This window comes from Corvus brachyrhynchos, unplaced genomic scaffold (genome assembly GCF_000691975.1).
Source record: "Corvus brachyrhynchos isolate BGI_N302 unplaced genomic scaffold, ASM69197v1 scaffold223, whole genome shotgun sequence".
In the NCBI taxonomy this organism is placed as follows: domain Eukaryota; kingdom Metazoa; phylum Chordata; class Aves; order Passeriformes; family Corvidae; genus Corvus; species Corvus brachyrhynchos.
In genome coordinates this window covers 959,603-985,386 of record NW_008237174.1, presented here as the reverse complement: position 1 = coordinate 985,386, position 25,784 = coordinate 959,603, and the positions used below count along the sequence as shown (strand labels likewise).

The window sequence follows — 25,784 nt, the reverse complement described above, 5'->3', positions numbered from 1 at the left end:
GAAGGCTCACAAATGTAATTCAGGGCTTCTCCCTGGAAGGCCTGAGGAAGTATTAGTGCCTGCTGTTTGTTGCCAGACTTGAAAACACAGAGGCTTGTGTTCAGTCCTCAAGGCATTTTGCTCAACTGTAAGCATGCTTAAAAAGGAAAAGAGAGATGAAAAATTACTCATGCTTCTCTGTTCAGAAGTGTGCTGGTGAGAAGGAAAGTGATCTGCTCCAGTTGGAACTCCAAGGAGTAATCTCCTTTGCAGGTCAGGGAATTTCCCACCGGAAAAGGAGGAGTTTGTAGACTGCTGCTCTGGTGCAGCCAGAGAGAGCATCGTGGTAAACTCTGTGATTTCTGAGGCCAGGGAGAGGTGATGCACTTTGCTGCAGGACTTCAAAATTTTATATTTTTTTTTCCAGGAATCTTCAGGAAATGTGCATGTGTTGTTGTGGCAGACCACAGCCAACTTTTATCTTGGGCTCCTCTCAAAAAAAGAAAAAAATCAGCCAGGAATGAAAATTGAAACGAAAAGACTTTGGGGTTGTAATGAGTATTTCTTGGCTGTGAATTCTGAAGGGGTTTGGAACAGGTGTAAGAACCTTTCCCAGAGTGACATCTCATAGATACAAACTCCACGGTCCTGACAGGGCTGCCAGAGGGAATCACACACAGTTAGCTGCTGGATGTGTGCATGCATGACTGCCTGCCTGCCCTTCAGCCCAAGAGGCAGAAAAACAGCTCTGCTCTGAAAAAAAGAGGGAGGAGGAAGAAGGAAAAGAGTGTTTAAAGGTAGCTGGAGTAAGTGACCTGTCTGGAAGCCTGTCTGCCCATCCGTGAGCTGCCGTGCGACTGGGACACTGCTGCTGAAGTACTCAGGTGCACAGAGCCATGGGAACCTGGCCCACCAGAGAGGGAAGAGAGCCCAAATCCATCTATATATTGAGGCTGTCTGAAAGACTTTGCCAGTGTGGTCTGATGCTTATGTATAGAGCAGAGCACCTGGCTTAAAACCTGAGTAAAGCATTTGGATTTCATGGTCTGCATAGGAAGATACAGTTCAGCTTTGGGTCGGTTCCATAAAGGGGCCTTAGATCCTGTGCACAGTGCACTGCAGAATTAGGTGGTGTTCTCTAAAGCTGTGTTGGAAAAGTTCCTGTCCCTGCACACCACATGAGCATTGTCAGGTCTCACAGACCGGGTTTTAGGAAGCTCTTCTCACCCATTTGTGTAATTCTGATTTTTGCTCTCCTAACTAGTCTGAGACAAGCATTTATGTTCCCTAGAATTTAGGGTCCTGATCCAAAAGCTGTTTAAATTTTCAGGAATGATTTCACTCTGTGCAAAACCTGCCTCTCCATACCTCTGGATGGAACAGGACAGTTCACAAACATTCCTTCCTAGGCCGGCAAGAGCAGCTGTTTGAGCACCACCCAAGGCTGGGGATGCAGATCTCCAGGATGTTCCATATTGCAGGCTATGTTTGAAAACTTGGCTCTTAGGTTCACTCTTTCTGCCGCTGGAGCCAAACCTCATATTTAGATTACAGCACTTGTGGGAAATCTGCCCATCTTTGATGGGTGGGAAGAGGCTGGAATTAGCAAATCCTCTCTCTTAGCTGGAGTCTGGGGTTTTCTCTGATGCCCACAATGCCCTGACTTCCCTCAGATGCTGATGCCCATCAGAGCCTGACCAGACATGTGGCTTTGGACTTCCTGCACCATATTAAGAGATAATAGTGGTGCCAGTGTTACAGAGACAAGCTAGAACTGCAGCCACTTTTCAGGGAATTTACTATGCATGTTTTTTTCTGGATATTCTCTACTGGTTTTGGATATGAATGCAAGCAAAGCCACTGCCTGACTACTGCCTTTGGTGTGGAAACAGCCTAGAGCAGCAGGATTCAATTTTTATTTTTGAAGGCTAATAATTCTGATTTTTTGAGATCATTGTGTGCCACCGTATGGCATGCTTTAACTGCACAAGGAACAGGCTTGTGTTGAGTAACTTTGTGAATCTTGGAGTCTGTGGAATTCTCCCACCAGACTGGGGTGTCAGAGTAACCAGGCTAGGGTGTTCTGCTGTCGGTAGAGCTCTGATGTGGTGGTACTGCTGAGTGGCTTTACCGTGACTGAGCTGCAGCACAGCTCCTTGCAGGATTGGACTTCTTACAGTTTGCACCTTCATGGGTGAGGTTGTCACTTTAAATGTGACTGGTTTAGACTGAAAACCATAAAAACGAGATCACTGCCAAGAGCTGTAGAGATCCCAGAGGTGCAATGATTTTATTGAAGACCGTGGCTAACCCAGCTGTGCTCAGATGAGGCTGCCCTTCCTTGTGCTGTTTGCCAAGGGAGGGATTGCAGGAGCTGGTATCCCTACAGTTTAGAGAGGTTTGCATGGCATTTCCTAACCTGCTTCTGCCTTAACAGAGGGATTCAAACCTCCAAGCCAGACAGGCTTTGCCTGAAGTATTTTATGTGAGCATCTTGCTCACAGTTGGTTGGACTGCAGGAATAATCAACATGGATGGGAAGGTTTCAGGTGGATCAGGGAGGTGTCCCTGTGCCTGCAGGGTGAGGTCCAGGCTGTCAGAGGTAACCTGGGCTTTCTGTTTGCTGTGTTACAACTGAACACACGCTCCATTTATTGCACACTGATCATGTCTATGGTCCATGGCTATTAAGAACATATATGCACAGGCTTCACACATAATGTTGTATATCCCGATCTTGGCGAGCACTGATGAGTGAAAGGGAGAATTTGTGGTCACTGGTCAAAGTGAGAGTTGAACTCTGTGATGAAATCTCTTCCTGTGCATGGCTTCTACACTACACAGGCCTCCAATAATACCTGGTGACAGGGGGGTTGATGGTATCTTCACTAGGAGAAAGGAAACTAATTTAGGACAAAAGTGATTTTTCCACTTGTTACCTGATGAGCTGTGAAGTTCTGCTTCAGCCAAGAGGTGTGAAATTATTACCTTGAAACTGCTGATTAGACTGAGCTCTGGTTTTTGCTACAGATTCTATGATAACAGAGAAAATGGACCCCTGTTCTGGATCTGCTCTCAGGAAATGCGTGAAAAGCTGATGCCTGGTGATGTAGCACTCAGCTCCTTGCAGATAAGTAATGTTTATCTCAGTCAAAATTCTTTCTCTATTGACCTTAAAGCAGGGTCAGGACCCTGGATTTCTGTTAAGTTACTTTGCTTTTAAACTGTCCAAATAAATATTGTTTCTGCACCCTGACGCAGCTGTGTCATAATTGTTAAGTTGGAAATTTGTTGGCAGTCTGGTGCTTGATGTTACCTTTTGCTCCCCTCCTCGTTAATTAACTCAGAGTTCAGTGGCAGCTCAGGAGTCTTTCTGCATTTCCTATCAGAGTTGATGCAGTTCTGGATTGTGATCATACTTATCATACTTTGCTGTACTGTATTGAAATGTGTTTAAATAATAGGTGGGGACTGCTAAGTAAATACTTAGAATGTGACTATATTGCATGACACCAGAGGAATACATGTAAAGGGAGGTTTTCTAGACCTCTTATTTACAGCCTCAATGGAAGTATGAGTTGTTAATTCAATGACTTGGATCAGGCATCAGAAAGTTCGTCTGTATTCTCAGTAACAACTACAGGATTGTTTCATTTAGTTCCTTGCTTTTGCTTTAAAGGTTTGCTTCTACATTGCATCTAATTTTATGTAATTTTCAGTAGCTGTGAGAAATGAGCTTAGTCCCATCTCACCACCCCATCTCTGCCCTTCCACTAAAAATAGGCTTGTTTGTTTGTTTGTTTTTTCTTTTTAATTTCATGTGCTCCCACTGCTATTCCTCTTTTTTGCACATGGTGATGATGATGTGGCCTTAGAAGCAGCATGTTTGGAAAGTTGGACTGGCAAAAACAACCCCACCAAAAAAAAAGCTCCAAACATTTATTCTCATCAGACCAGCTCGCTGAACCTATTTGCTTTCCAGGTGTGCAGTTAATGCAGTGGGTGAAAGAAACAGGGCTGGGATGAGCTCTCTCTGGGACTATACCTGAAGTAAATGCAGGTCAGACTGTGCCTGTGTTACTCCATACTGCAGTTTACTCACAGTGAGATGTTCAGAAGGGGTTGATTTATATTTTACTACTTCGCTGATAACAATAAAAAGCATTAGTACCGTGCTGGGTTGGTATTTTTTTGTTTTTAAATCCAAATTTCACCTTCTAAAGCTAGAATGCCTCTATTTTGTGTTCCTATTGTATACTGAGCTTCTCTTTTGGTTCTGGACACATGAGCATGGTCACTTTTTGCTCTAACATGAATGAAAATGGTATTCTCCATATGGGCTTTACCTTTTCCTGTAGAAATGCTTAGGAGTCCTGAGCTGCTCAGGAGTTCACTGTGTGCTCTCATGGGTCACTCACTGCCATAACTCTGGGCTATGCTTAGGGCTGGTTCTTTTTCCCCCCCCAGGCTTCACAGTGAAGCTGGATGGTGTTGTGTGGAGTCAGGCTTTGAATGAATGGCCCTTATTGCATTGCAGAGACCCTCTTTTGCCCCATGAAACTCCATTTCAAGTGCAGGAGAAGGTGCAAGTTGGTGGATTTTATGGTTTGTGTGGCTGTGCATTTTTTGTGATAAAGTCACACAGTTGAAAATGTTCTTGCAAGCTGTGGACCCAACAGGCTGCTTGAAGGACAGAGGAGGTGGTTTGTATGGAACTGTCTAGCCAAAGCTCTGGTGCCTCAGTTCATGCCTCCTGGCAGCTGTCTGGGCTGAAACCAACGACTGAGTACTTCCATGTCTGCTTTTTCTCCAGAAATTAGCTCAAAATATTGCTGTTTTACACATTTGAACTAGTCTATGTGTACAGGTCTTAGCCACCATTCAGAAAAAGCCCCAAGTATAATAAATTTAAGATGCTCACAGGGCCGTAGTGACAAACAAAATTCAGTTGGTGTGAGTGTGGATATATTATTTATTGCCGTGCATTATTAATGACCTTGTAACACACCAGTGACAGCAAATCAGAGCCAAAAGGGAATAAAAAAGGACATAAATAGTTGAAATAAATAATGTATCTCCTTTCAGGTCATGAGTCCATCATTTCAGCAATAGTGGGTTTCTCTGGTTCATTTTTCTATCTTTGTAGTTCAGTACTGCTTGTTTTTATTTGATCACTTTGCCTTCTGCTACTAGATTAGTTAGAGAAGGCTGTGTGCTGCTTTTATAATTAGCTGATGAATTAATTCTTTCCCTTCCTTCTGGCTGTGTTTTGGATTTCGATTATCGGAGTAGCCAGGCTCCTGATTTCAGTTATTCTTCAGTTACTTACCCGTGGTTCTCCTGTGACACGCAAACTGGGAGCACGCAGAGCCTCTCTTTTGGAGTGAGCCTGACACCTCTGAACTCTTGCTGGAGAAAGCTCAGGAGATAGTTTGAGAAACCACTCCATTCTTCTTCATGGGCACACCTGGGTGAGCACAGGTCAGCTAAGCAATCTGTGTCTTGGAAAGACACTCTGAGCTGCAGGTTCCTGCAGAGTTCCAGGCATATTGTCCCCTCCCTCCCCACCTCGGGAAGCTGTAGGTCCAAAGAGAGGCAACTTTGGGTCTGAGTTTGAATTGGATGATCATGCTGTAATTACATGTAAAGGTTGTGTCTCAGATTCATCTCTGTATTGGGCTCAAATATGAAGAAAGTAAGAAAACAAAAGGAAGTAAAACACGTATTTATTTTAAGTCCTGATTTTCTGTGGCTGCTGTAGGATAGTGACTGCGGGGTTTTTTGTCTAAAGCAATTAATTTCTTCCTCCAAGTCTGTGCCATTGATGGCAGCAGATGAATTTCTCAGATTGTCTCTGGCCCACGTGCACTGCTGGTCAGTGCTGTGGGAAATGCTCTGAGCAGCTGCTGACTTCCAGGAGCGCAGCTCCTCTCCTGTTTTCTGCTCCACAGACATGAAAGCTTTACAGCCTTATGTAAATGAATGAATGAGCAAACAAGCTGGACAGCACTTAGGTGGTTTCAAAGGTTGGGTCCCTGTAGTAAGAGCTTTTTAATATCTCATTCCTTGATAGCTTCATCCCTAAAATTCCTGGCCTTTGCTGAAGAGCTTTTAGAATCAACTTCCAGATGTTAAAATATTCCGTTTATGCTTGATGGGGCTGGCTGCCTTCAGATCACATTTCTGCTTTTAGAATTCAGTTCTTGCTTTGATCAGCAACACAAAGTGATCAGGTACATTTATTATTCCACAGATATGAGCTGGCAAGAGATTTTTCATGCATCAGCTCTGGGGGAGGGAAAACAGGCAAGGCAGGAACTGTGACAATGAGGAAGAGGATTGTATCTTGTTCCCAGTGGGTTTGTCCAAAAGAAATAAGCAGAAAGGCTTGGAAACTCAGGCAAAAGTGTGGAAACTCAGTGCTTCAGAGTGTAGGCAGAGCATGTTTCAGCTCTCCTGTGCCACTCTGACAGTCACAGGTACTTTTATGACTCAATCACTGTGTGCTCTTGCTTGCTTTGCTAACACAGAAAAAGGGGAACACACGTTCAGAACACTCACTGTACATCCAGTGCTCACCCTTTAAAGAAACTGAATATATTGGTTGTATCAGTGAACAGAATAAAAGTCTTGAAAGTCCACTTTTGATTTTAAATCTTGTATTAGTTTTTAGGTGTTCATGTTATGCAGGCAGAAGTGTTTCTCTGAGTGGGATGTGAGACAAGAGCTTCTCTTGGAAACAGGATCTTCCTGTAGGAAGGTCAGTCTTCTGCCCTTACATCTGAGTCCTTTCTGCCATAAAAGGAAGAGGTAGGAAGAGGACTCTTGGACAAGGCAGGTGTTTCTAAATTACCTTCTACAAGATTTTTTGCACACTCTTGTCAAAGAGCTTGTGGTAGTTGTGATTGGATACAAGGCAGAGGACCAAATAAACCTCAGCATAGTGCAAAGGTCTCTGTGTTGGCTCATGATTTGCCCTAGGATGTTGGTGGTAACTGAAATAAATAGTTTCACTTTCTTTTATTCTTAATAAACAGTAAAAAATAAACCCTCAACCAATCAACAAAGCAGCCAAACAAAGAAAAACCCACCCACAACAGGTGCAGAATCTGATCAGTTTGGCTGCTCCTTTTCTTGGAAGCCCTTAGACCTTTTCAGGGGAACTATACTTCTATACTTGAACTTAATTGAAAAGCCTTATAACAGCAGCAAGTCCAGTGAATGATCAGTACTACACAGAGCTGGTGCTCATTGCTTGTGTTAGTGTGAGTGCAGCAGCAAGGCACGTTTGTTTTCTTTTTTTTTTTTTTTTTCATGGAAGGCCACGGTAGACCACAAGGGAAAAAAGTCTTTCCCACTTTTAAAAATTGCTGGAAATTGCAGGCAGGGGTCAGCAGGCACTTGTGGATTTTCTTAGCAGTGCAAGTGCTCCATCTACAGCTCAGAACATCTCCTGAGATCGTTGTGGAGCACAGTCGGAATCCTTTTCTTTAGTAACCTTAATTAAAGTACCAGACAGCTAAAAACTCCCTTAGTGAGCCCCCCAGTGTGATTCTGGGTAGCCAGTTTCCAACAGAAAATTGTGTCACCTACTATAAGGTCAGCTGGTTTATTCAGTGAGAAAGGGGTGGCAGCAGAGAGGGGAAAAAAAGCTGAAAAAGTTAAAGTCAAATGTTGATATAAGGGGAAAAGAGTGTGACATTGCTAAGTGCAAACTGAGGTGGGCAACTGGATGATGATCTGCAGCACTATCACTGTGGAGAGGTCTGAACAGGCTCCCAGCAGTAGGATGGGAGAGCGAAATCCCAACTCATTTCACGTGATTTGGGTACATTTGGGAATGAGATTCTGCAAACGTGGCTGTGGTATCAAGGTACTGGCCTTGCTGACTCAGGTGAGACCTTTCAAACCAGCAGTCAGTGATGCTGGGACAAATAACTACAAGATTCAGGAGGGCAAAAGCAGCCACTCATTTATTTTTGAGGCTTTTTTGAAAGACCCCAGAGGAATGGCATGTGAAAACAGCAATGTGTTCTTACAGAGGTCTGCACAGATCAGCAGCAACGAGGAGCTTTCCCATAAAATCCTAATTCAGAGTTAGAGCCACATTCCTGAGGCAGGAGCATAATTCAGTCAGCCTGGCTGCTAACTGGCCTTGGTGGCTGCCAGCACAGCAAGAGATAAGGCCTTATTTCCCCAAGAGGGAAAAACACAATCTTGAACATATCTTAAATACAGGTCAACTTAAGGACGCACAGTAGAACATTTGGGAAACTGTTCCTAACTCCTTAAGCTTTGTTAGGTGAAGATGGCAAAAGTGTTTTAACAAAAACCAGGACGTGTAATAGGTATCCATGTGCTATACGTAAAAATCTTTAAAATATCACCTATACTGGGATATCTTCACCAGGCTGGTGCAATAGATGTTGAGCAGCTCAGGTATTTTAAGATTTTTCTAAAATTTTTCTAGAAGAGTTTTCTAAAGGGACAACTCAATAGCTGGTGTTTAGAAAGTCAGAAAAGATGGCTGGAGGAGTCACTGACCCGATGAGGTCAGTTTTTGATAAAGTATGGAAGATAAGGCACATGTTCAGAGAAGCTCAGCAAAGAGCTACTTGTCCAAACATGAACTTGAAACCAGAGGGGAAGCTCCTGGGAGATCAGGGGCGCCTTGAGAGCTGAAATTACTCTTGAGGGTTTTTTATGGGACATGATTCTTGTCAAAGCAGTGTAACTTTGAGGAATTACAGGTTTGGGATAATAGCAACACTGAGTGTATACATAAACACTTCACAAAATCCTTGTTGCTTGTACCTTGTTGCTCCAAAATAATGTTACTGTATTGTTGGGGCACATGTTAAAAGAATTAAAACCCAGTTAGCAAAGTTCCAGTAGTAATAGTTAGTGGGAATCCCTATCAAAAAGGTGTTTGGGATTCTTTTCCTCTGCAGTGGTCTGTGCTATTTGGTGCTTTCCTAGAGGTCTGGAAGCAATTGTGGTGACAGCTGTTGAGCAGCAGTGAATCACAGGCAGCAGCACAAAATCCTGAGGCCTCTTTTTGCAGGGAAACCACAGAAGCATTTTGGTAAGGCAAGTTTGAAACTGCACGTTTGGGAATATGAAACACAAAGACTTCCAGGAAATAGGGGGCTGCATTCCTGAGTCAACAAGGAGTTTTGGTGATTGTCGTGGACAAGCAGTTCATAAGAAATTCTCAGTGGGTTGAGTGGAAGGATTCCTGTGGAGCTTGATGGTATAAAAGGCAAATACTTAGAGGATGGGGGTGGATATACAGAAATACACATGCAAACAAACATGTTTTCTTGATGTAGCGTTGATGAAATTGAATGTATCTGGTTCTGGTGCCAAGTTTCCATTTTATTTATTAAAAAAAAAAGGAAAAAACAAATTTTAAAACACTCAGCCAAGCAAAGGAGAGAATATCAAGAAAACAGTCTAAAGGCTAAGGGCAATATTTTGATGTCTGGAAATACCCACTGCATATTTATTGTAGTAAATAAACACCTAGATGGAGGAATAAGGTTGGAGAATAAGAGTCTGAGAGCTGAGACCTGTTTTTTCCAGCAGAGGAAGGAGATGTATGTGTGGTGGAAACTTTCCCCAGAAAAGGGGAAGCAAATAAAGAAGCACACCTTTACTGTTGAAAATGAATTTTAAGGAAGCAAAGCAGGTTCTCTGTTCCTTTGTATCTTTTAGGAGGAAGCCAAAGGCTGTACACAAGGTGGCTCTGCTTAGTACAGGTGGAGTGGTGAGAAATACAGCAGCCTTGGGTGAGAGCTCTGAGCTGTGGGGCTGGTGAGGCAGCTGAGAGGTGCCCACTCTGAACGATGGCAGCATGTCCTGGTCCTTCCCTCTCACCTCTGTGAGTTGGAAAAGATCAGTCGTTTCTAAGGGATGCTGTCAGGGAGTGCTTCCCACACACACACACCTTGCAGGCTCATCAGATTCTCAGCAAATCCATGTCCCCCAGGCACAACCCTGTGGCCAGGCAGGTTCTGCATCTTCAGGTGTGTTTGTGCTCAGGTGTAGTAACATTAGTGAGAGGGGGAGGATGTCAGATGGCTAATGATGTTTTCTGTTGCCCAGGAGCAGGAGAGGACCCTGCTGTGCCATAATCAGGTGTATTGCAGAGTTCTTTATTCCAGATCTTCACACAGAAGAAATGCTGTTCTCATTCCTCACCAATCCCCAAACTGGCTAATAAGGAACAAATTCAATGTATTCCAAGAATAAGGCAATCCTTCTAGCAGTGGTCTTGATAAAATCTAGGCAGCAATAAACCCTGGTAGTCAGAAGTGATTTTCCCAGTGTCCCAATTAGGGAATGCTGCTCAATTACCTGGATTCCAAGGAGCAGCTAGCATACATGCTGCAGACAGAAAGGGAGAGTGGGGGAGAGCTCTTTATCTTCAAGTTAGTGAAGATCCATGTGTTGACTCCAAACAGGTGGAGTGTAAAATCCATAAGCAGTGATCATGACTGGGTAAATACGGTTATGTGGCAAAGAGGAGATGGGTAAATGGAGAGGAATTTCCTTGTGGGCAGCTTTGAGTGTTGAGATATTTACACTGCCACTGTTAGCCAAGGTGGAAGCATGAATCCAGTGTCAGAATAAATTTTTCTGTGGTGACTTGCAAGGCTGCTCTGGGGGAGTGGCAGGGTTTGGGAAAGTCAGTTCCTTGAGGAACCTCGTTCCCTGTGACCTGCTGGCCAGTGCTGTGTTAGGGATGGCAGATTGGAGAGTCTCTTGGCTCCAGAGGGTATAGGTTTAACTCCTTTCCTGGGGTGCATTTCTGCAGTGAGTGCAAATCAGGCTGCGGTTGATGGACAGAGTAGGAGAAGATGTGTTCTGGACACTAGGAGCTGGTGAGATGTGTGGCAGAGGCACCATACAGCTGTGGAGAGGAGTTCCAGGACTGGTGAGGGCTGGTTCTGGTTCCCCGTTGTGGGTTTGCAGTGCCAGTCTGGGCACCTTCACTCACCACCAAGGAGTGGTGGGAGGACTGACCTGGCAGGCTGGGCAGAGCCCACAGAGAGCTTCCAGCCAGGAGCCCCTCTGATGGCCTGTATGGATCAAGGGGCTTCCCTTGTGATGCAGACTGCAGGTGCTTGCTAGGGACAGGATTAAATCCAGTGGCCTGGATTCTCCAGGCAGTGCTGGCTGCTTGTTAGTACAGCATGGAGCTGTCTGCAGGCAAGAAGTCCCTGGGGATGGGACAGGAAGGGCTGTGGCACCCAGAGCACAGCTGAGAGTGCTGGTGTGTGCTGTGTGCTAAACTCAGGGATGTTTCTGTATGCACAGGAACTGTGCCATGTGTGCCTTGGATGGGCCAAACCACCAATTTGGGAGCAGGATCCCTTCAGGCTTAGCACAGTGTGCATGGGACACTGGTGTGGGGTATCCCTGTCCCTGTGTCTAAGCCTTGGGGACAAGGGCAGCATAGCTTGTTCTGAAGAGCGTTTTAGTGACTTTTCATCTTATGTCAGTGCAAGTATTTGGTCAATACATGGAAACAGGCAGCAAGAGCAGCTTGTGGGCAGGGGATTTGTTTACCTGCAAACAAAGTGCTGCCTGCCCTCATATGGCTTTGTATCTCCCCCAGAAAGAGCCTAAATGCTACACAGCAAACCAGCAAGGGAGAAGCCTCTACACACATCCGGGCACTCAATTCCTTTCATCTCTCCTGTGGAGACAGGAGCTGGATGCGAGCTGCTGTGCCCAATACATCAGCAGCAGCACTGAACAGAGCTTTGGGTTAAGTCCTGCTTGGGTTTTGTGGCAAAGTCTTGGACAGAGGCACCCGCTGTACAGCTGTGTTCTCAGCACAGGGCAGTGGACAGTCCCCGTGTGCCTTGTGGCCCCTCAGGCTGTTAGTTCAGGGCAGCAAGTTTTACACTGGAAAGCTGGCTCTGCTTATTGATGAGAGATGGACACAGGTGCTGGAAATTAGAGATTGCTGCTGAGAAAGTAAAGGGACAGGTTGGGCACTGTTTGAGCAATGCCTTGCACGTATGGCCAGAAGTGCAGAGCCAAGTGAGAACGTGATGGGCTCCTCCAGCAGCTGCCCTTGGCAGGTTACTGCCCTGAGGGAGAAATCCTGCACCGTGTGGTGTGACAGCCCCAGCTCTGTGTGGTGTTATGGCTGATGTTACCTGCATGTATTGATAGCTGGCAGGATGCAGGCTGAGGGGAATGGGACAGTTTGCTCCTCAAAGAAACCTGTTGTATTCAGGTTAATACAATTTTTTTTAATTTTGTAAAAAAAGGCTTCAAAACTACTTTTTTTTTAATCCCCCACTCCCCCATCAGAATTTTTCTCATTTATGCAGCTCTTTTGGGGTGGAGGGTGATCAGTTCTTTAGCATTAAGTATGTACAGTAACATGCTTCAATAGGTACTTCAAAAAGCCAAAGGAGGGGAGTGCAAAGTCCTGTTGAGGAGGTCATAGGCATATGGTGTGTATTTATTCTTTCTGGCTGCTTCCTTTTCCCCTTTTAGTTGTCTCCTAGGATTTGGTCTCATTTTCCAGACCTGAGCAAGTTCAGTCAACTGTAAGAAAGCAAGTGCATGCCTCTGTAGCATTCAGTTGGGCTTCCTGTGTCAAGCTGTCTCATTTATAGCTCTTTGGTTAATAAAGATGCTCTGGTTAAGAGGCTTTGAGAGTCCCATGGGAGTTTGGAATTCATTCCCAGCTCTGAAAGAACTTTAGACACAGCTCTTGGAATACTTGGGAGTATTGCTGGAGGATCACTTTCCAAGTGTTTACTGTGAAGTATCAGTGTAAAACCAAATCAAATGAAGAAATGACAAAAAGCTGACACAGAAACATCCTTTTTAAGTAGTAGTAGGTAGAGTTCCAAAAAAAGACCTAAAAGGTAGATTTATATAAGATATTCCTATTGTTTAACAGAAGTGCTTCAGTTTAGAGGTTACTCGAACACCGTGATTAACAAGACTGGCTGGGAGGGAGAACTCCTCCTTTTCCCTTCTGGCTTTTCAATGGTATCCCAACACTTGCATACAAGAAGTGAAAAATGTACTCCAAGGAACACTATTAAAACCTGAGTTATCTGCCCCAAAGCAATGGACAGGAGAGACACGGGTAAAGAACAGCAGAGGTTTTATTACATTGGATCTTCTTGTTGCCACTGCACTGGGACACTCACTGTGATCTCAACATTCAGGTAAAGAGAACTCCCAATGCCTTGGGTCACTTGGTATTGGTGCCACACAGAGTTATGGAATATTCTTGAACAGATTACAGAAGATTTGGGTAAAACCAGGTCATAATTTAAAAAATGTTCTGGTTCCTAAGACTGTGACTGGGTATTTACTGCTTTGTACATGCCTCTTTCATTTTCTTTATAACCCCATATAGCTGAATGAAGGAGAAATCCTAAAGTCTTATTTCTTTGCTATTTGCTTTTTAGTAAGGCAGTGAAATCTTCCTTTTAAAATAAAAGTACAGAGCATTTCTCAAGTGTGAACTCCACACCAAGAGGTCGAGCTGCTTGTAGCCAGAGATGGGAACAACGTCATCAGTTTGCCACAGAAAGGGCTTTTCTAGGCTGAGGGATCCAAAATTACACTGTGCCCTCTGCAATCCCCATTTTCTAATTATCATCAGTCTTACTAGTTACAGGACCAGGCCATCAGTGATATGATCAGCAGCAGCTCTATTTCATTAAGCATCTCACTCTGAGATGCTTTCTAGATGGGGGTGACAAACTATTTGTCTTTCAAGGCCCCATTGAGCATCTAAGAGCAAACATATGCACAGATCCAAAAGAAGTGGTTATTCTCTTCTTGATTGTTATTTTTGGGTGGAAATAAATAGTGGCTTCTCAGGAAAAAGGGGAATAGTTCACATTCAGAATGATCAGTACCATGTGCATTTTGTATTGTACTTGTGAACAGCTACAGGACTCTTGTGAGTACTGCAAGGGTACAGAACCTCACAGTATGTTTCTGGTTTCTTTCTGTATCAGTTGTGAGTTAGATAAGTTTTATTTCTTTATAAAAACTGAAGAGCATGGCGTCTGTTAACTAGAGGCAACAAAAATATCCTCCAGAGCTAGCTAGATTTTATAATTTCAAAAAAAAAGGATGCAGTGTGGGTGTTCAAGTACATACATTAACTATCAGAATGAAGGTGTAGAACTAAAAAAAAAATATCTGTAACTGACATTTAATTTAGAAGTATTTTCTTATTTGACACACCATTGTAAATGTGCTGAATTTAAGAGGTTGCTTTACTCTCAGTCTTGGGGCTCTGAATATAATTTGGGGAAAAAAAAGAAGCCAAATCTGGTTCTAGATAGGAAAGGGCCTTGTTTCATGGAAAGCTGCTCTTATTCTGAAGGCTTGGGCACATTCTTTCCCCATCCATCCCTGGAGGGAATGGTGGTGTACAGCTGCTGCCCACTTCTTCCTGTGCCACTCCACGTGCTCCAGCAAGGCTGAAGTGCTTTGTAGCTGAACACAGAAAGGACAATCTTACCTGTGCTGTATTAGCTGTTTAATTTGGTGGCAGGCACATTGTTTTTTACACTAGGAAAAAGTCCTTCTACTGTAAGTCTGCTTCTCCTTAAGTGGAACAGTTCTGACGGCAAGCATAAGGCACCTCACCTGTAATTTCCAGAGCCACCAGACAGACAATCTCAATTTAAAACCCCCAAAAGTGGGAAATACCTAAGCTAATAAACTCTGTAAGGCTGCTCTCTAGCCCCCCATGTTTGCACAGCTTTTTCTGGGGAGAGGTGGGTTATAAACTCTCCCAAACCTTGCCAGAACTCCCCACTTTGATAGCCACAAGGGCATGTGCAGCACTACAGACCAGCAGGGCAAGCCAGCTGAGCTGAGAGACCCTGGGCACTGCTCTTAATGTGCTTTTTAAAGAGTTTGGGCCCTCCCTTGAGCTGGCTGGAGAAGAGCTGCTTTTTCTCTTAAGTCACACTACTGAACAGTTTAAACACTACAACTGAAGTCTTCTTTCAGATTCCTCCAAAACTTGACAGGATTTATAACACAGTAATTCCAGAGGAATATCTTAAATCAGGATTATCAGTGGGTTGAAGGTCTTACAGCAGAAAACATTCACCTGTATAAAAACATGGGAGGCACAAAAACCAAAAAAGTTTGGATTTCTCAAGATGCATAGGTAACTATATTTTGTACTAGCAATCTCCTTTTAGTTCCTTTATTTCAACTCTTCAACTCCTCAGTGTTACCAGGAGCAGGCTATTAATCCTACAGAATGAGGGAAATAGGGTTTGAGGGTTTTCTTTAATTGGTATGTTCATAGTACAGAACTATGGCAGCAGCATCTTTAAAAATGAAGACATGAATATGAGTGATAAAACTAGCCCAGGGTAATTAATCCTTGCAAGAAGAGACCTTCTTGTCTATGCACAGAATGAAAGCAAATGCAAGTGAAATATCCAGAAACCCCAAGATCAAATTAAGACTGTAATGTGTGCAAGGAAAAAGGATGATCAAAGGACTGAGTGGGAGCTAAAGCTTAAGACCTAGGAGCTCTGAAGTTTTTATTGATGTGACAACATCGCTGTTTGAAGAAAAATAAAGTTAATGAAATTTACATGATGATAAACTTCCAAGCTTCCACAGATTTTTCATAAACAAAAAAACATTCATGAATCAGTGAACCACAGCAAGAGTAAGGCCCTACCAGTTTTGCAGACTGATTTACACTTGGAGCAGGAGGAAGGGAGGGCACTTTGATTCAAGTCATATAGGCTAGGATGAAATCAGCTGCCAAATTCCGTGTTCTGCTCACTTTGTAAGCTTAGGCATTTGGATGGGCATTTAAATAGATTGTGGTAGCTTTACATTAAGCCAAACCATCAAAAGTTGGGCAATACATGAAGACAGGAAATAGAAAATCAAAATAATGCTGGTTTTGTAACAAAATCAAGGGCAGACTGAACCAAATCCAAGAAGTATTTTCAATTGTTTGAAAACCTGAAGATGAAACAGCGTCCCAAATTCAAGGCAGAATTTAGAGCCTTATAATGTTACCTGGAAAAATTATGTCCATCAGATGAGGTTAGGACGTATGTCTGCAATTCCCAGACTCTCAAGTTAGATCTGAGGCCAACAGGAGCTTCATCAGTGGTGGAGGCAGCAACAGCTGAAGGAACAGGCTGTGGCTTTTCCGGTGGATTGTGAAGTTTTGTTTCTGAAACACTAAATTCCATCATGGGGTTTTTCATCTCCACCACAGGTGCAAAAAAACCCCAGTAATGCTAATTCCAGCAATCCAGATCCTATTTCATATGCAGAAATTAACCCAAAGGCAAGTAATAGAAATGCATACATCATCCCATTCAATTATTCAGCAGTTTTGCAGACATACCGGAAAAAACCTAGCTTTCAATATAAAAATTGTCTATGAAAAAGTCTAACTTGAATTTGTCTCCATGGATCATAATTCCACATGTGCTGCTGGATCTGTAGAAGAGGAGAGAACAAAGAGCACTCAGTTTCAGTTGCCTCAATTAGCAGATTGGTTTGAAAATCAGTACAGCCTCCCGAGGCTTGTTCCTTGCAAGGTACCAGTGCCTGAAGAACAATTCTCAGCCACGGTGTGTAGCAGCCCTTCTTTAAGGGTTAAGATAAGGCCAAGCTCATAAAATTGCAGGAACAGTGAGGGTCTTTTACAGAACTGGAACAAGTCTGTTCTCTGGCTTTCAGAATTAGGTTAAATTGCACCAGCCTCACTCAGCAAAGGTCCTTCCATCCCATTACACTCCCCGATGATTGAACAGGCCCTCATTCAGCCCTGTGCATGGTACAAGCTCACAGTGAGGGAGCACACAGCACCACACCAACAGGTATGGAGGAAGTCACAGAAGCACAGAAACAGAGATTACCATGTGTGTGTTGTCCTGGCATCTTAGCTGGTGTTCCCATTTCTTTTTCCTTCTGGAAATGACTCTGGAGCAGTTTGATTTCTTGATCGTAGTCCTGCCATTCCGGAACTATCCGCATGGCTGCCTGCAGCTTGGGCTCTTTGGTCATTGGGTTGTTACACTGCAGACAGAACAGACAGGCTACAAAAGGTTTCTGCACTCAGCTTCCCTCTGCAGGGATTAATCTGCTGGTGGTGAACAACACGTGCCTGTACTTCAACTAGAGAACAGTGCAAAGTCTCTTTCCAAATTCATAACAATGCCACTGCTCCAGGTAAGAGAAATACAGAAGCTAACAGAAGAAACTCAAATGCTGAAAACATGCAAGTACTGATACAGGCTGAGGTAGGGAAGTGCCTCTAAAACTGGTTGCTGTATTTTAATGTGATGTAAGAGTGAGGGAATCATCCTGCACTCACCAGATCAATGGTTTTTGCTCTCTTCTTTGAGGAATCGTCACACCACGTTTCACACCACAGCCACTCCTGGGGGAGGGACTTAATTGGTACCTGGTGGATCATGTTGTTTGGCAAATCCTGTTGTGCAAAATAGAGAGTTAGTAGCTGTTTCCACAGGGTGCAGGGTGGGAGGAGCAACCCCCCTCCCAAACCAACAGTAATTCTGAAGGTTAACTTCTGTAAGAGTTTTCTTTTGCCCCAATGCAAATATAAAGTGATGAATCAACACTTCATCCCATTCCAAACAAAGTCCTTTGGAAAAATCCCAAGTCCCAACCTGACACCATCACCCAATAAACCAAAACAAACACAATAAAACACACCTGATCAAGGTTGGACAGACTGTTTGGATCCTGACTAAGACCCTGATACTGTCCTCTGAGTCGATCTCCAGCTGCTATCTTTCTGAACTTCTTCAGATCCACAACATATAGAGCACTATGTGGAGATGATGCAATCAGTAATGACATTTCACTGGGGGATAATTGACTGCAGCCCCACTAGAACCCCTGAGACACAATACCCTAAAACAATCTCACAGTGGCAGCACATCAGATGATCCATTACAAGGCAGGAAAGCCACTCTAACAAGGTCATGGCACGTACAAAAAAGAGTTTTCAACAAATCTATCTTAGCTTTGCTGTCATGCAGTCCCTGTTCCAACGTTTGTTATTAACAAAGGAAGATGTCTGTTAGATAACACTTCAGTTCTTCATCTGTAAAAGTTGTAGCATACTGAAAATAACTTCAGTGTCCCTAGTGCTTACAAGGGACCATAGGCCATGGAACCTTTAAGAGGCAACAGTAAGCAAAAAGTGGTTCATACAGGGCTGTATACCTCAGCTAGTTTTCTGCTAAGTCTAAGTAGCAACAAAAATTTTATCCCTCTATTTTGAAAAAAAAAAAAAAAAAAAAAAAAAAAAAAAATAGTAATTCTTCAATACCTGATGTGGTATTTTCTTCCAGCTAAATGACTTGCCCAGTATCCTGATTTCCAGAACCTGTAGCCATCCATTTCCCTTCGGCTGTCACAGAATGGAGTATATCCATAAGGAGCACCGTCAAGATTGAAATCTCTCAATTCTTTTAGATCTGTGCGCACAATCTGAAGGGAAAGGACATTTTATTCTGATTTCTAGGAGCCTACCATGGCTTATTTGGAAATGCTGTACAGGATTTAAATCCAACTGAGCAAACAGCTAAAGGAAGAATTACCTGATATATGTGGCAGTCTTTGGCATTATGTGTATGTAGTACAAAAACACAGCACAAAAGGTGTTGTCTCCCTGCCCTTAGAGCTGAAGCAAATAAAATAGAGCTTCAAATAAGCTGATAGGGGTTGGTTTGACAGCTGAAGAGCAAAACTGTTTCTTAGGCAGCAAGAATTCTCACTATACATGAACTCTACTGTGATTCTTGGTATCCCTTCCTCTCAGTTTGCAGAGCCTCCAGGGAAGAAAGCTTTTTAATGTCTTTTTGACACAGATGTGGCAGTAGCACTACTTTAAAAATACCACTCTGATGGGAAAAAATGCCTTAATATCTCTCACAAACAGAGAAACAACTGTCTAAAATGACAACAGGGTAGCTGGAAATCTCTCCTAACTGATACTTCAGCTTAAGTTAGACCTGGCATGGGACCACACTGTACATATGCCAAAACCCCCAAGGCAGCTCACACTCACTTGTTGATGATCTGTACTTCTCAGTTCCATGTGTATTTTTGATAGAGTACTTTTGGCAGTTCTCACTGTGCCTGTTTTCTGCACTTTCCACCCGTTGAGGAGTGAGGACACACAAAGCCTTCCAGTCCTGTTTGCCTTGCAACAGGACATGGCCTCATGCCCAAAGGATTTGCCTTCTCCTCCTCTGAAAGCCACTCAGATGTGGCCAAGCTAAAAGCAGGGGCCTGGGAAGGCAGAGTGGTTGGTGACTTAGGAAAGTACTGTCTGTGGTAAGTGATCTGCAGGCTGGGAGAACAGACTGAACTGGAAAAATGGAAATGTGAAATAAGAATCTATTTGGCAAACTAGCTGGAATCACAGTGAGTGAGTGAGGAACCAGACAACAGCAAAAGACAGGCCAACAAATCCAATCTTGTGGAAACAGGCACAAAACCCAGCCCTCACTGAAGCATGCAATAATTACAGAATCAACCTCCAGTCATACCTATGAAGGGCTCAAACTTGCAACCCTTCCAACAATACAGAAATTGTATTCAGGAATTTATTATTAAAAAAAAAAGAGAGAAAGAAAAAAAGAGAAGATCAAATAACTCCAGCCTCTGTGTTACCTGATCAGCATCCACAAACAGGATTTTATCAACAGCTAATGGGAAGAGCACATCTAGAAAGAGGATCTTGTAACCCCAGATGATGCGCTGCTTCTCTGTTTGTTGGTGCAGCCAGCGTGGCCATTTATACTGGACAAGCTCATACTGGAAATTATACTTCTTGGCCATGTATGGGATGAACTCCTGCAGAGGGAGGGGAAAAAAGCAGCTTATCTCAGTTCTTTGTTCCTCTGCAGGAAAAAGAAAAGCACATTACAAGAGACAGACTTCAGTCTAAGGCATCAAACATCATAAAATGAAATACCACAAAGAAAATTGTTAATTCACACAAAAGTCTTGAGCCCCAAGCTGAACAATCAATACAAATTGTAAAGCCAATTATCCTGAGACAACTAAATATTTCAGCATCTTTGTCCACACAGTTCCTAATGAGCCATTTTATAGTGATCCACAGATGAGTCTAAAAGAATGCACTACTCAAATCACAAAAATTCACAGATGGGACAATTATTTAGGGGTGTACAAAGCAGTGTAAGTGGGAGCATGCAAAATGACAGAAGAGCATTGGGAGAATGTTTTTTACTAGAAAAACTTGGCCCACTGTCACATCAGCTGACATTCTCATCTGTGAGGCTTTCTCCAACTTTGGGTGAGCACACGTTTGGCCAAGCAATGCTGGTACAGCACTGGGAAGGGAGGGGGAAGCAGCTTGTGGTATCTTTCCCCCACCACCAAATAAATTCCTAATTAGTGACAAACCTTGAATGTAGGTGATAAGTAGTTCTTCAGAAACCAAAACTTTAAAGGAGTCTTGGTATGTTTCAGCACAGACAACATCATTATGCTATCAAAAGAAAAAAAATAAAACAGTTACAGGAACAAGTGGCACCCACAAAAGATGAGCTGTGTAATAGATTACAAATTGCTGGGCTACATGATTAAACTATTTGCAGTTATGTTATATTTGCAGTTCAGTTATAACTGAACTTCACACATAAAGAAAAAGTGGGCAGCTTCAGCCTATTGTAAATTGCTTCATTTGATCTACAAAATCACTAAACCCCCAACATCTATGTATCTTAACTAGTCAGAGAATACACAACCTGTTGGCTTTCACAGTCCTTTGAGAACAACCGAAGTTCAGATTCTTTCCAAAGCAACTGTGACTTATTCTGTAACTTCTTAACAATACATTGGCTACATTGTAGTGAGAAAATTTAGGGCAGCAACATACCAGCTATTAAACCAAGTCTATTTTTAACTCATGAATGCTATGCAGACAAAAGTTCCTATGACACAGTAGAGGCAGATTCTAGTGGACTTCTGAAGCATTGAAAAAGTGGGGTTTTTTATACTCTTGCAGATTTTAACCTTTTTCCTTGTGCAAAGCAGGACAATACCATTTGGCACACTGGGATTAGGAATTCTCCACTAACCGTAGGAATCTTTCATATAGGTGTCCTGAAGCTACAGAGAATATATTTAGTACATCATCTTTATCCTGTTTCACATCTTCATTCTTTTGTCCTCCTGTGAATCCCCTGAAAGGAAAACCATGGTTATATGAAGGACAAGATAGGAAGGGCCAGCTCTATAGGAAAGGCTGCAAATACAGAAAATGGCTACAGTTTTGGTTTAATACAGTTGGTCTGTGGCCTTTTGGTGTCATTCCCTGCTGACCAGGGCATCTTCCCCAAGGCAGAGTGCTGTGCACATGGACAGGGAAGGTCCAAGAGCTCACAGATGAACACCCTTTGCTTGAGAGAGCACTGGCTGAGGTGCAGCTCCTGGGAAGGAACAATGTTTTCAGGCTCCCAAGTAGCAGGGGGAGTAAGGGAAGGTAAAAGCAGGTGCAAAGCAGGAATCCAGATCTCTAGAAACAGAGGAGTCCAATGAATGACAGCCCTAAATTCAGGCAGTCTTAACAGACAGCTGTGGAATTTCACAGACATAATGGTATTGCCAAATAGTTTTCCAGTTTCAAGAGACTTGCAGGTTATCATTTAATTAGTTTTACCATTTGAGAGATTCCCAAAATCCAGATTCATTCTCATTGGTGCCATCACTTAGTAGATCTTCATTCATCATATCAAACTTTTTCTGAACCTGTGAAGCATAACATGGCTTTAGTGAGTGGAACCACATATTGGGCAAATAGCTATGGAATGTTATCCTGACACCGGTTCTGGTTTCACCCACTTGAATTACATCCCATGAGCTGACAGGTAACCTAAGCTGTCTGGGAAAACAGCTCAGTAATGAACTGACTTTTTCCTAACAGATAAAAAGGAGCTTTTAGACACCATGTTAGTCTGGACAGTTAAAATGCTTTTCTAAGAGATGTTTAGTGAGCAACTTCGATGATGGTGACTGGCAAAGAAAATCCTTCAAGGAAACCAACACCCCCCACTCCTCAAAAAAACCCCCAAAAATCAACACACCAATTCCACCACTCTCTAAGTGGTATAACTGGCCACTGAGACTCCAAAGCAGATACACAGACAAGACAGTGAATGGGGAGAACATCCCAAAATTAGTCCAGCACAAGCAAATGGTGTCAGGTGTGAACTGGCTGTGTTATAGCCATCACTTATCCAGCAGTCATTCTCCTTAAACTTCTCAGCTATGGCATTACCTGAGAGGCAACCCAAAGAGACAGGAGATTAGTAATTTACCATTTTTTTCTTTTTTAAAATGTATTCTCACCTAGTGTGTGTCAGAGTGACAGAAAATGTCTTGCCAAATGAATAAAATTTATCTGTAACAGATAAAATGCTGGCTCAATGGACACGCTGAATGTTTATTACTAGACATATACAGGACACACAAAACTGCCTTTTCTTGAAGTTATAAGCACATCTGAGTCAGGAAAACGTGAGTATTATTGTATCTCAGGGACATACACAAGGAACAGGACTTACATGACATTCTCTCCTGTATCAAAAACTCAAATCAAGTCTACAGGTGATGCTCTCTCCTCCTGACACTGTGAGGTGAGCTGTGTGCACACTGCCTTAAGTGCATGCTCGTGGGAAGGGAGCATCAGGCCTTAATCCAAGTTTCTCCCCCGCTGTTGGTCAAACAGTCTGCTTTAAGAGCATCCCTAGTTTTTAAACTCACCTTCACTTTAATAATTTTGCTCTTGAAGTTATTGAGAACAACAATAACTTCATTCGCTTCAGGCGGAGAGTCTGTGCCATCGTGGCTGAAAATAGAGCAAGATACTGACTTTTACTACAAAGCAGAAATACATTCTTTATTTCTTCTGCTCATTTTTATACACTTGTTAAGCCTCAGCATTGCAAAACGGGTTTGAGACATGATAAAGAAACAAATACATCTATTTGAACACACTTAATGGGGTTTTAAATTAATTAATTTCACCTTGCATAACATAAGTTCAGCATGAAATGTAATTTGCTGTTTAATTTGCTGTTCAGGTCACCACATTTGGGAACCATTAGATTACAATGCCTACCTACTTATGAAGTTTCACAAGAAAAAGACTGAAGTAATCTTATCCTGACCTACCTGTAGATCCTGTAAATATCTTCAGATCTGCCTTTTCTCAGTCTTAGAGTCCATGCACCAGGATTGGCTTTTAACTGGAAGTAGCCCTGTAAAGTGAAAAGAATATTTGGCAGTTTCCAGAAAATGCAAATGCAGAAAAATTAGCTTTAAAGTTATGTGTTTTGACTCACTGTTTTATATCTAAAATGTTATTTGCAAGCCCATTGATTAACATAACCTTAAGGCTTTAAACCCAGAGAACAGGAGAAAAGCCCCAGAAATTATTCCATTCAAAACTGTTGGGTTTTCCCTAAGAGACAAAAGCTTGAAAAGGTCTGGTACTATTTTTTAGATCAAAGTCTTCATTGCCCTGACAGGAACAGTGCAAACTCCAAGTCTTTTCCTGCAAAAGGTTGCCTTCATCAAGGAGTGAGGGAATTTCAAAACACTGATTTGTAATTATACAACAAAATCTAAAGGAATTCTGAAGCTCTACAGAGTGATATTTCATCTACAGCAGGAAGCAGTACCACAATTTACACCTTACAAGATACCTCTTCTACAGAGCTTAAAAAATTACAAGTGAAATCCAAATATTGTGTTCAATTCCTTTTAAGCTTCAGATTCCAGATCTGAGTATTTTCCTCTGTGATTTAGATCATTACACCTACAGAAGATACAAGCAACTGTAGAGATGCTTTAGTGCCCCATTCAGTTTTGTACTGTGGCTTCAAATGCTTGCAGGTCCTACGTGAGCCAGTCTGCTTTAAAAAGAAAATTTTAAAATGTTTTTTAAAAAGCACAGGGCGTGTTCCTGGTCTCTTCATGCCCACACACAGTACAAACACTGAGCTGAGCAAGAGGAGTCCCAGCTACAGCACCATATCCTGTGGTACAGACACTTTGGTAGAGCTAATTAGGAAAAGGACACATCTGAGCCATTAAGCTCTACCGCCCAACATAATCAGACAATGTGATGTCATGTAAAATAAGGGACATCTTTCTTTCTACAGTAAGAAATACTGCATCATTCTAGGATATACTCTGGCTAAGAAAAAGCACAAATTGAAAATGAGTAAAAATTCGAAAGTAAGTATTTTGCACCAGTGAATATTTTTTCCTTGTTTTTATTTTAATTCATTTAAATAAATGTAATACCTTAAAAAATTAAAAAAAAAAAAACAACAAAAAAAACCCACAAGAGGTGATTTACTTCAGTTTTTCACTAACATTACATAACAAGAAAATATTCCAGTGGCTAACTTCCTCTGCTGTAATTTCAGTCCAGCACCTCTCTCATGGCCCAGGGTGAGAACAGACACACCCCTTATGTGGTGACATTACAAAAGCAGCTGCAGGGAACAATCATACACTTCGATTTCCAGCACCTTTTCTCAACTAAAATAAGCAAATCCCATTCTTTCCCACTTCCTTTATTTTCTACAATGTCAGCTATTCTTGCTGACTCTCTCCATTTATGCCGTAGATGTCCTGAAGAAATGGGTCCCAAAATGAGACAGCCTGAGGCTCACAGCACCAGAGTGGATGGCCCAAGGAGTACCCTGTCTCAGGAAAACAACTGTCTGAGCTTCCCTTAGGAATACTGGCAGCATTTAAAGATATTCCAGAGACCCTTCTCAGCGAGCTGAAGGGAAAGGAGCACATCTTGAAAAAGGTGAGAGAGAGTATGAAGCTTCAGACATCAGTGTGAGGAGTGATGTGGTTCTGATGTATTTGCAAGCAGCTGTGGAGTGCAAGATACACCAGATACCCACAGCCACATGCTAGAGAACAGCCAGTGGTTAATGGCAGTGGCTGTGCTGACTGGATGAACACCAGTTAGCTGCTGCCAGCTCCAGCAGAACGCTTACCAAGTTGGCCATAACGATGGTATCAACGATGACAGGGCTGGTTGAAGTCCCCAGTGTAAACTGGAGTCCCCGAGGTGGCTGCCCAGTTGTAATGTCATAGCAGTGTCCCTCCAGCAGCAGGTACTCCAGCTCATACTCTGCAGCTACAACACTGTCCACCTGTAAGGAGCAGATACTGCTGACTGCAGCACTAGCTCTAAAGTGCCGACTTCTAGTCATTCAGGTACTCTCTAGAATAGCCATAGTCATTAAAAAACAAATTTACCAGAGTAATTTTATTATTAGACAAATACCTAGAAAGCCTCAAAGAGCTCAGCTCCTTCAAATGACAAACTTCACACAAATATTGTTAAGAGTGGCCCAGACCAAAAGAATTTGGATCTCAACATATGCTAGAATAAGAAAAGGGGAGGATTGTTGCTCTATTCCACAATTTATTTTTTTTTAACATTTACTGGAGAATGTAGTTGGCATATCATAAAAAGTATATGATGGGATCCAGGATTTTGACTGTAAATCTGTTTAAAGCTGGTCTCACCTACTATTAGCTTTGTTTGCTCTGCATTACCCTTACAGTGCACTAGGGTACTGTCAGGAAACACCCATTCCTTTCTTTCTACACTGAACAAAGGTGGCAAGGAAAGAGAAAAGAAAATATAAAACAACAAAAAAAAAGAAAAAAAAAAAAAAGAAAAAAAAAAAACCACAACCCAAACACAC

General features: G+C 42.6%; 1 protein-coding gene across 2 annotated transcripts in view; it reads right to left on the bottom strand.

The window, feature by feature from the left end:
- Positions 1-13,103: 13,103 nt before the first annotated feature.
- The window catches only part of UGGT1 (UDP-glucose glycoprotein glucosyltransferase 1), a 41,666-nt gene continuing 28,985 nt past the window's right edge, over positions 13,104-25,784 (bottom strand). For both annotated transcript variants that reach the window (XM_008629538.2, XM_017728787.1), the window contains 12 exons: positions 25,065-25,223; positions 23,215-23,300; positions 22,804-22,888; positions 21,701-21,789; positions 21,120-21,224; positions 20,443-20,527; positions 19,684-19,866; positions 18,335-18,495; positions 17,713-17,827; positions 17,351-17,467; positions 16,893-17,052; positions 13,104-16,470 (listed from right to left, as the gene is read on the bottom strand). In XM_008629538.2, the coding sequence (XP_008627760.1) occupies positions 16,445-16,470; positions 16,893-17,052; positions 17,351-17,467; positions 17,713-17,827; positions 18,335-18,495; positions 19,684-19,866; positions 20,443-20,527; positions 21,120-21,224; positions 21,701-21,789; positions 22,804-22,888; positions 23,215-23,300; positions 25,065-25,223 (1,371 nt within the window). In that variant the 3' untranslated portion in view covers positions 13,104-16,444. The remainder of the gene's footprint in view (positions 16,471-16,892; positions 17,053-17,350; positions 17,468-17,712; positions 17,828-18,334; positions 18,496-19,683; positions 19,867-20,442; positions 20,528-21,119; positions 21,225-21,700; positions 21,790-22,803; positions 22,889-23,214; positions 23,301-25,064; positions 25,224-25,784) is intronic.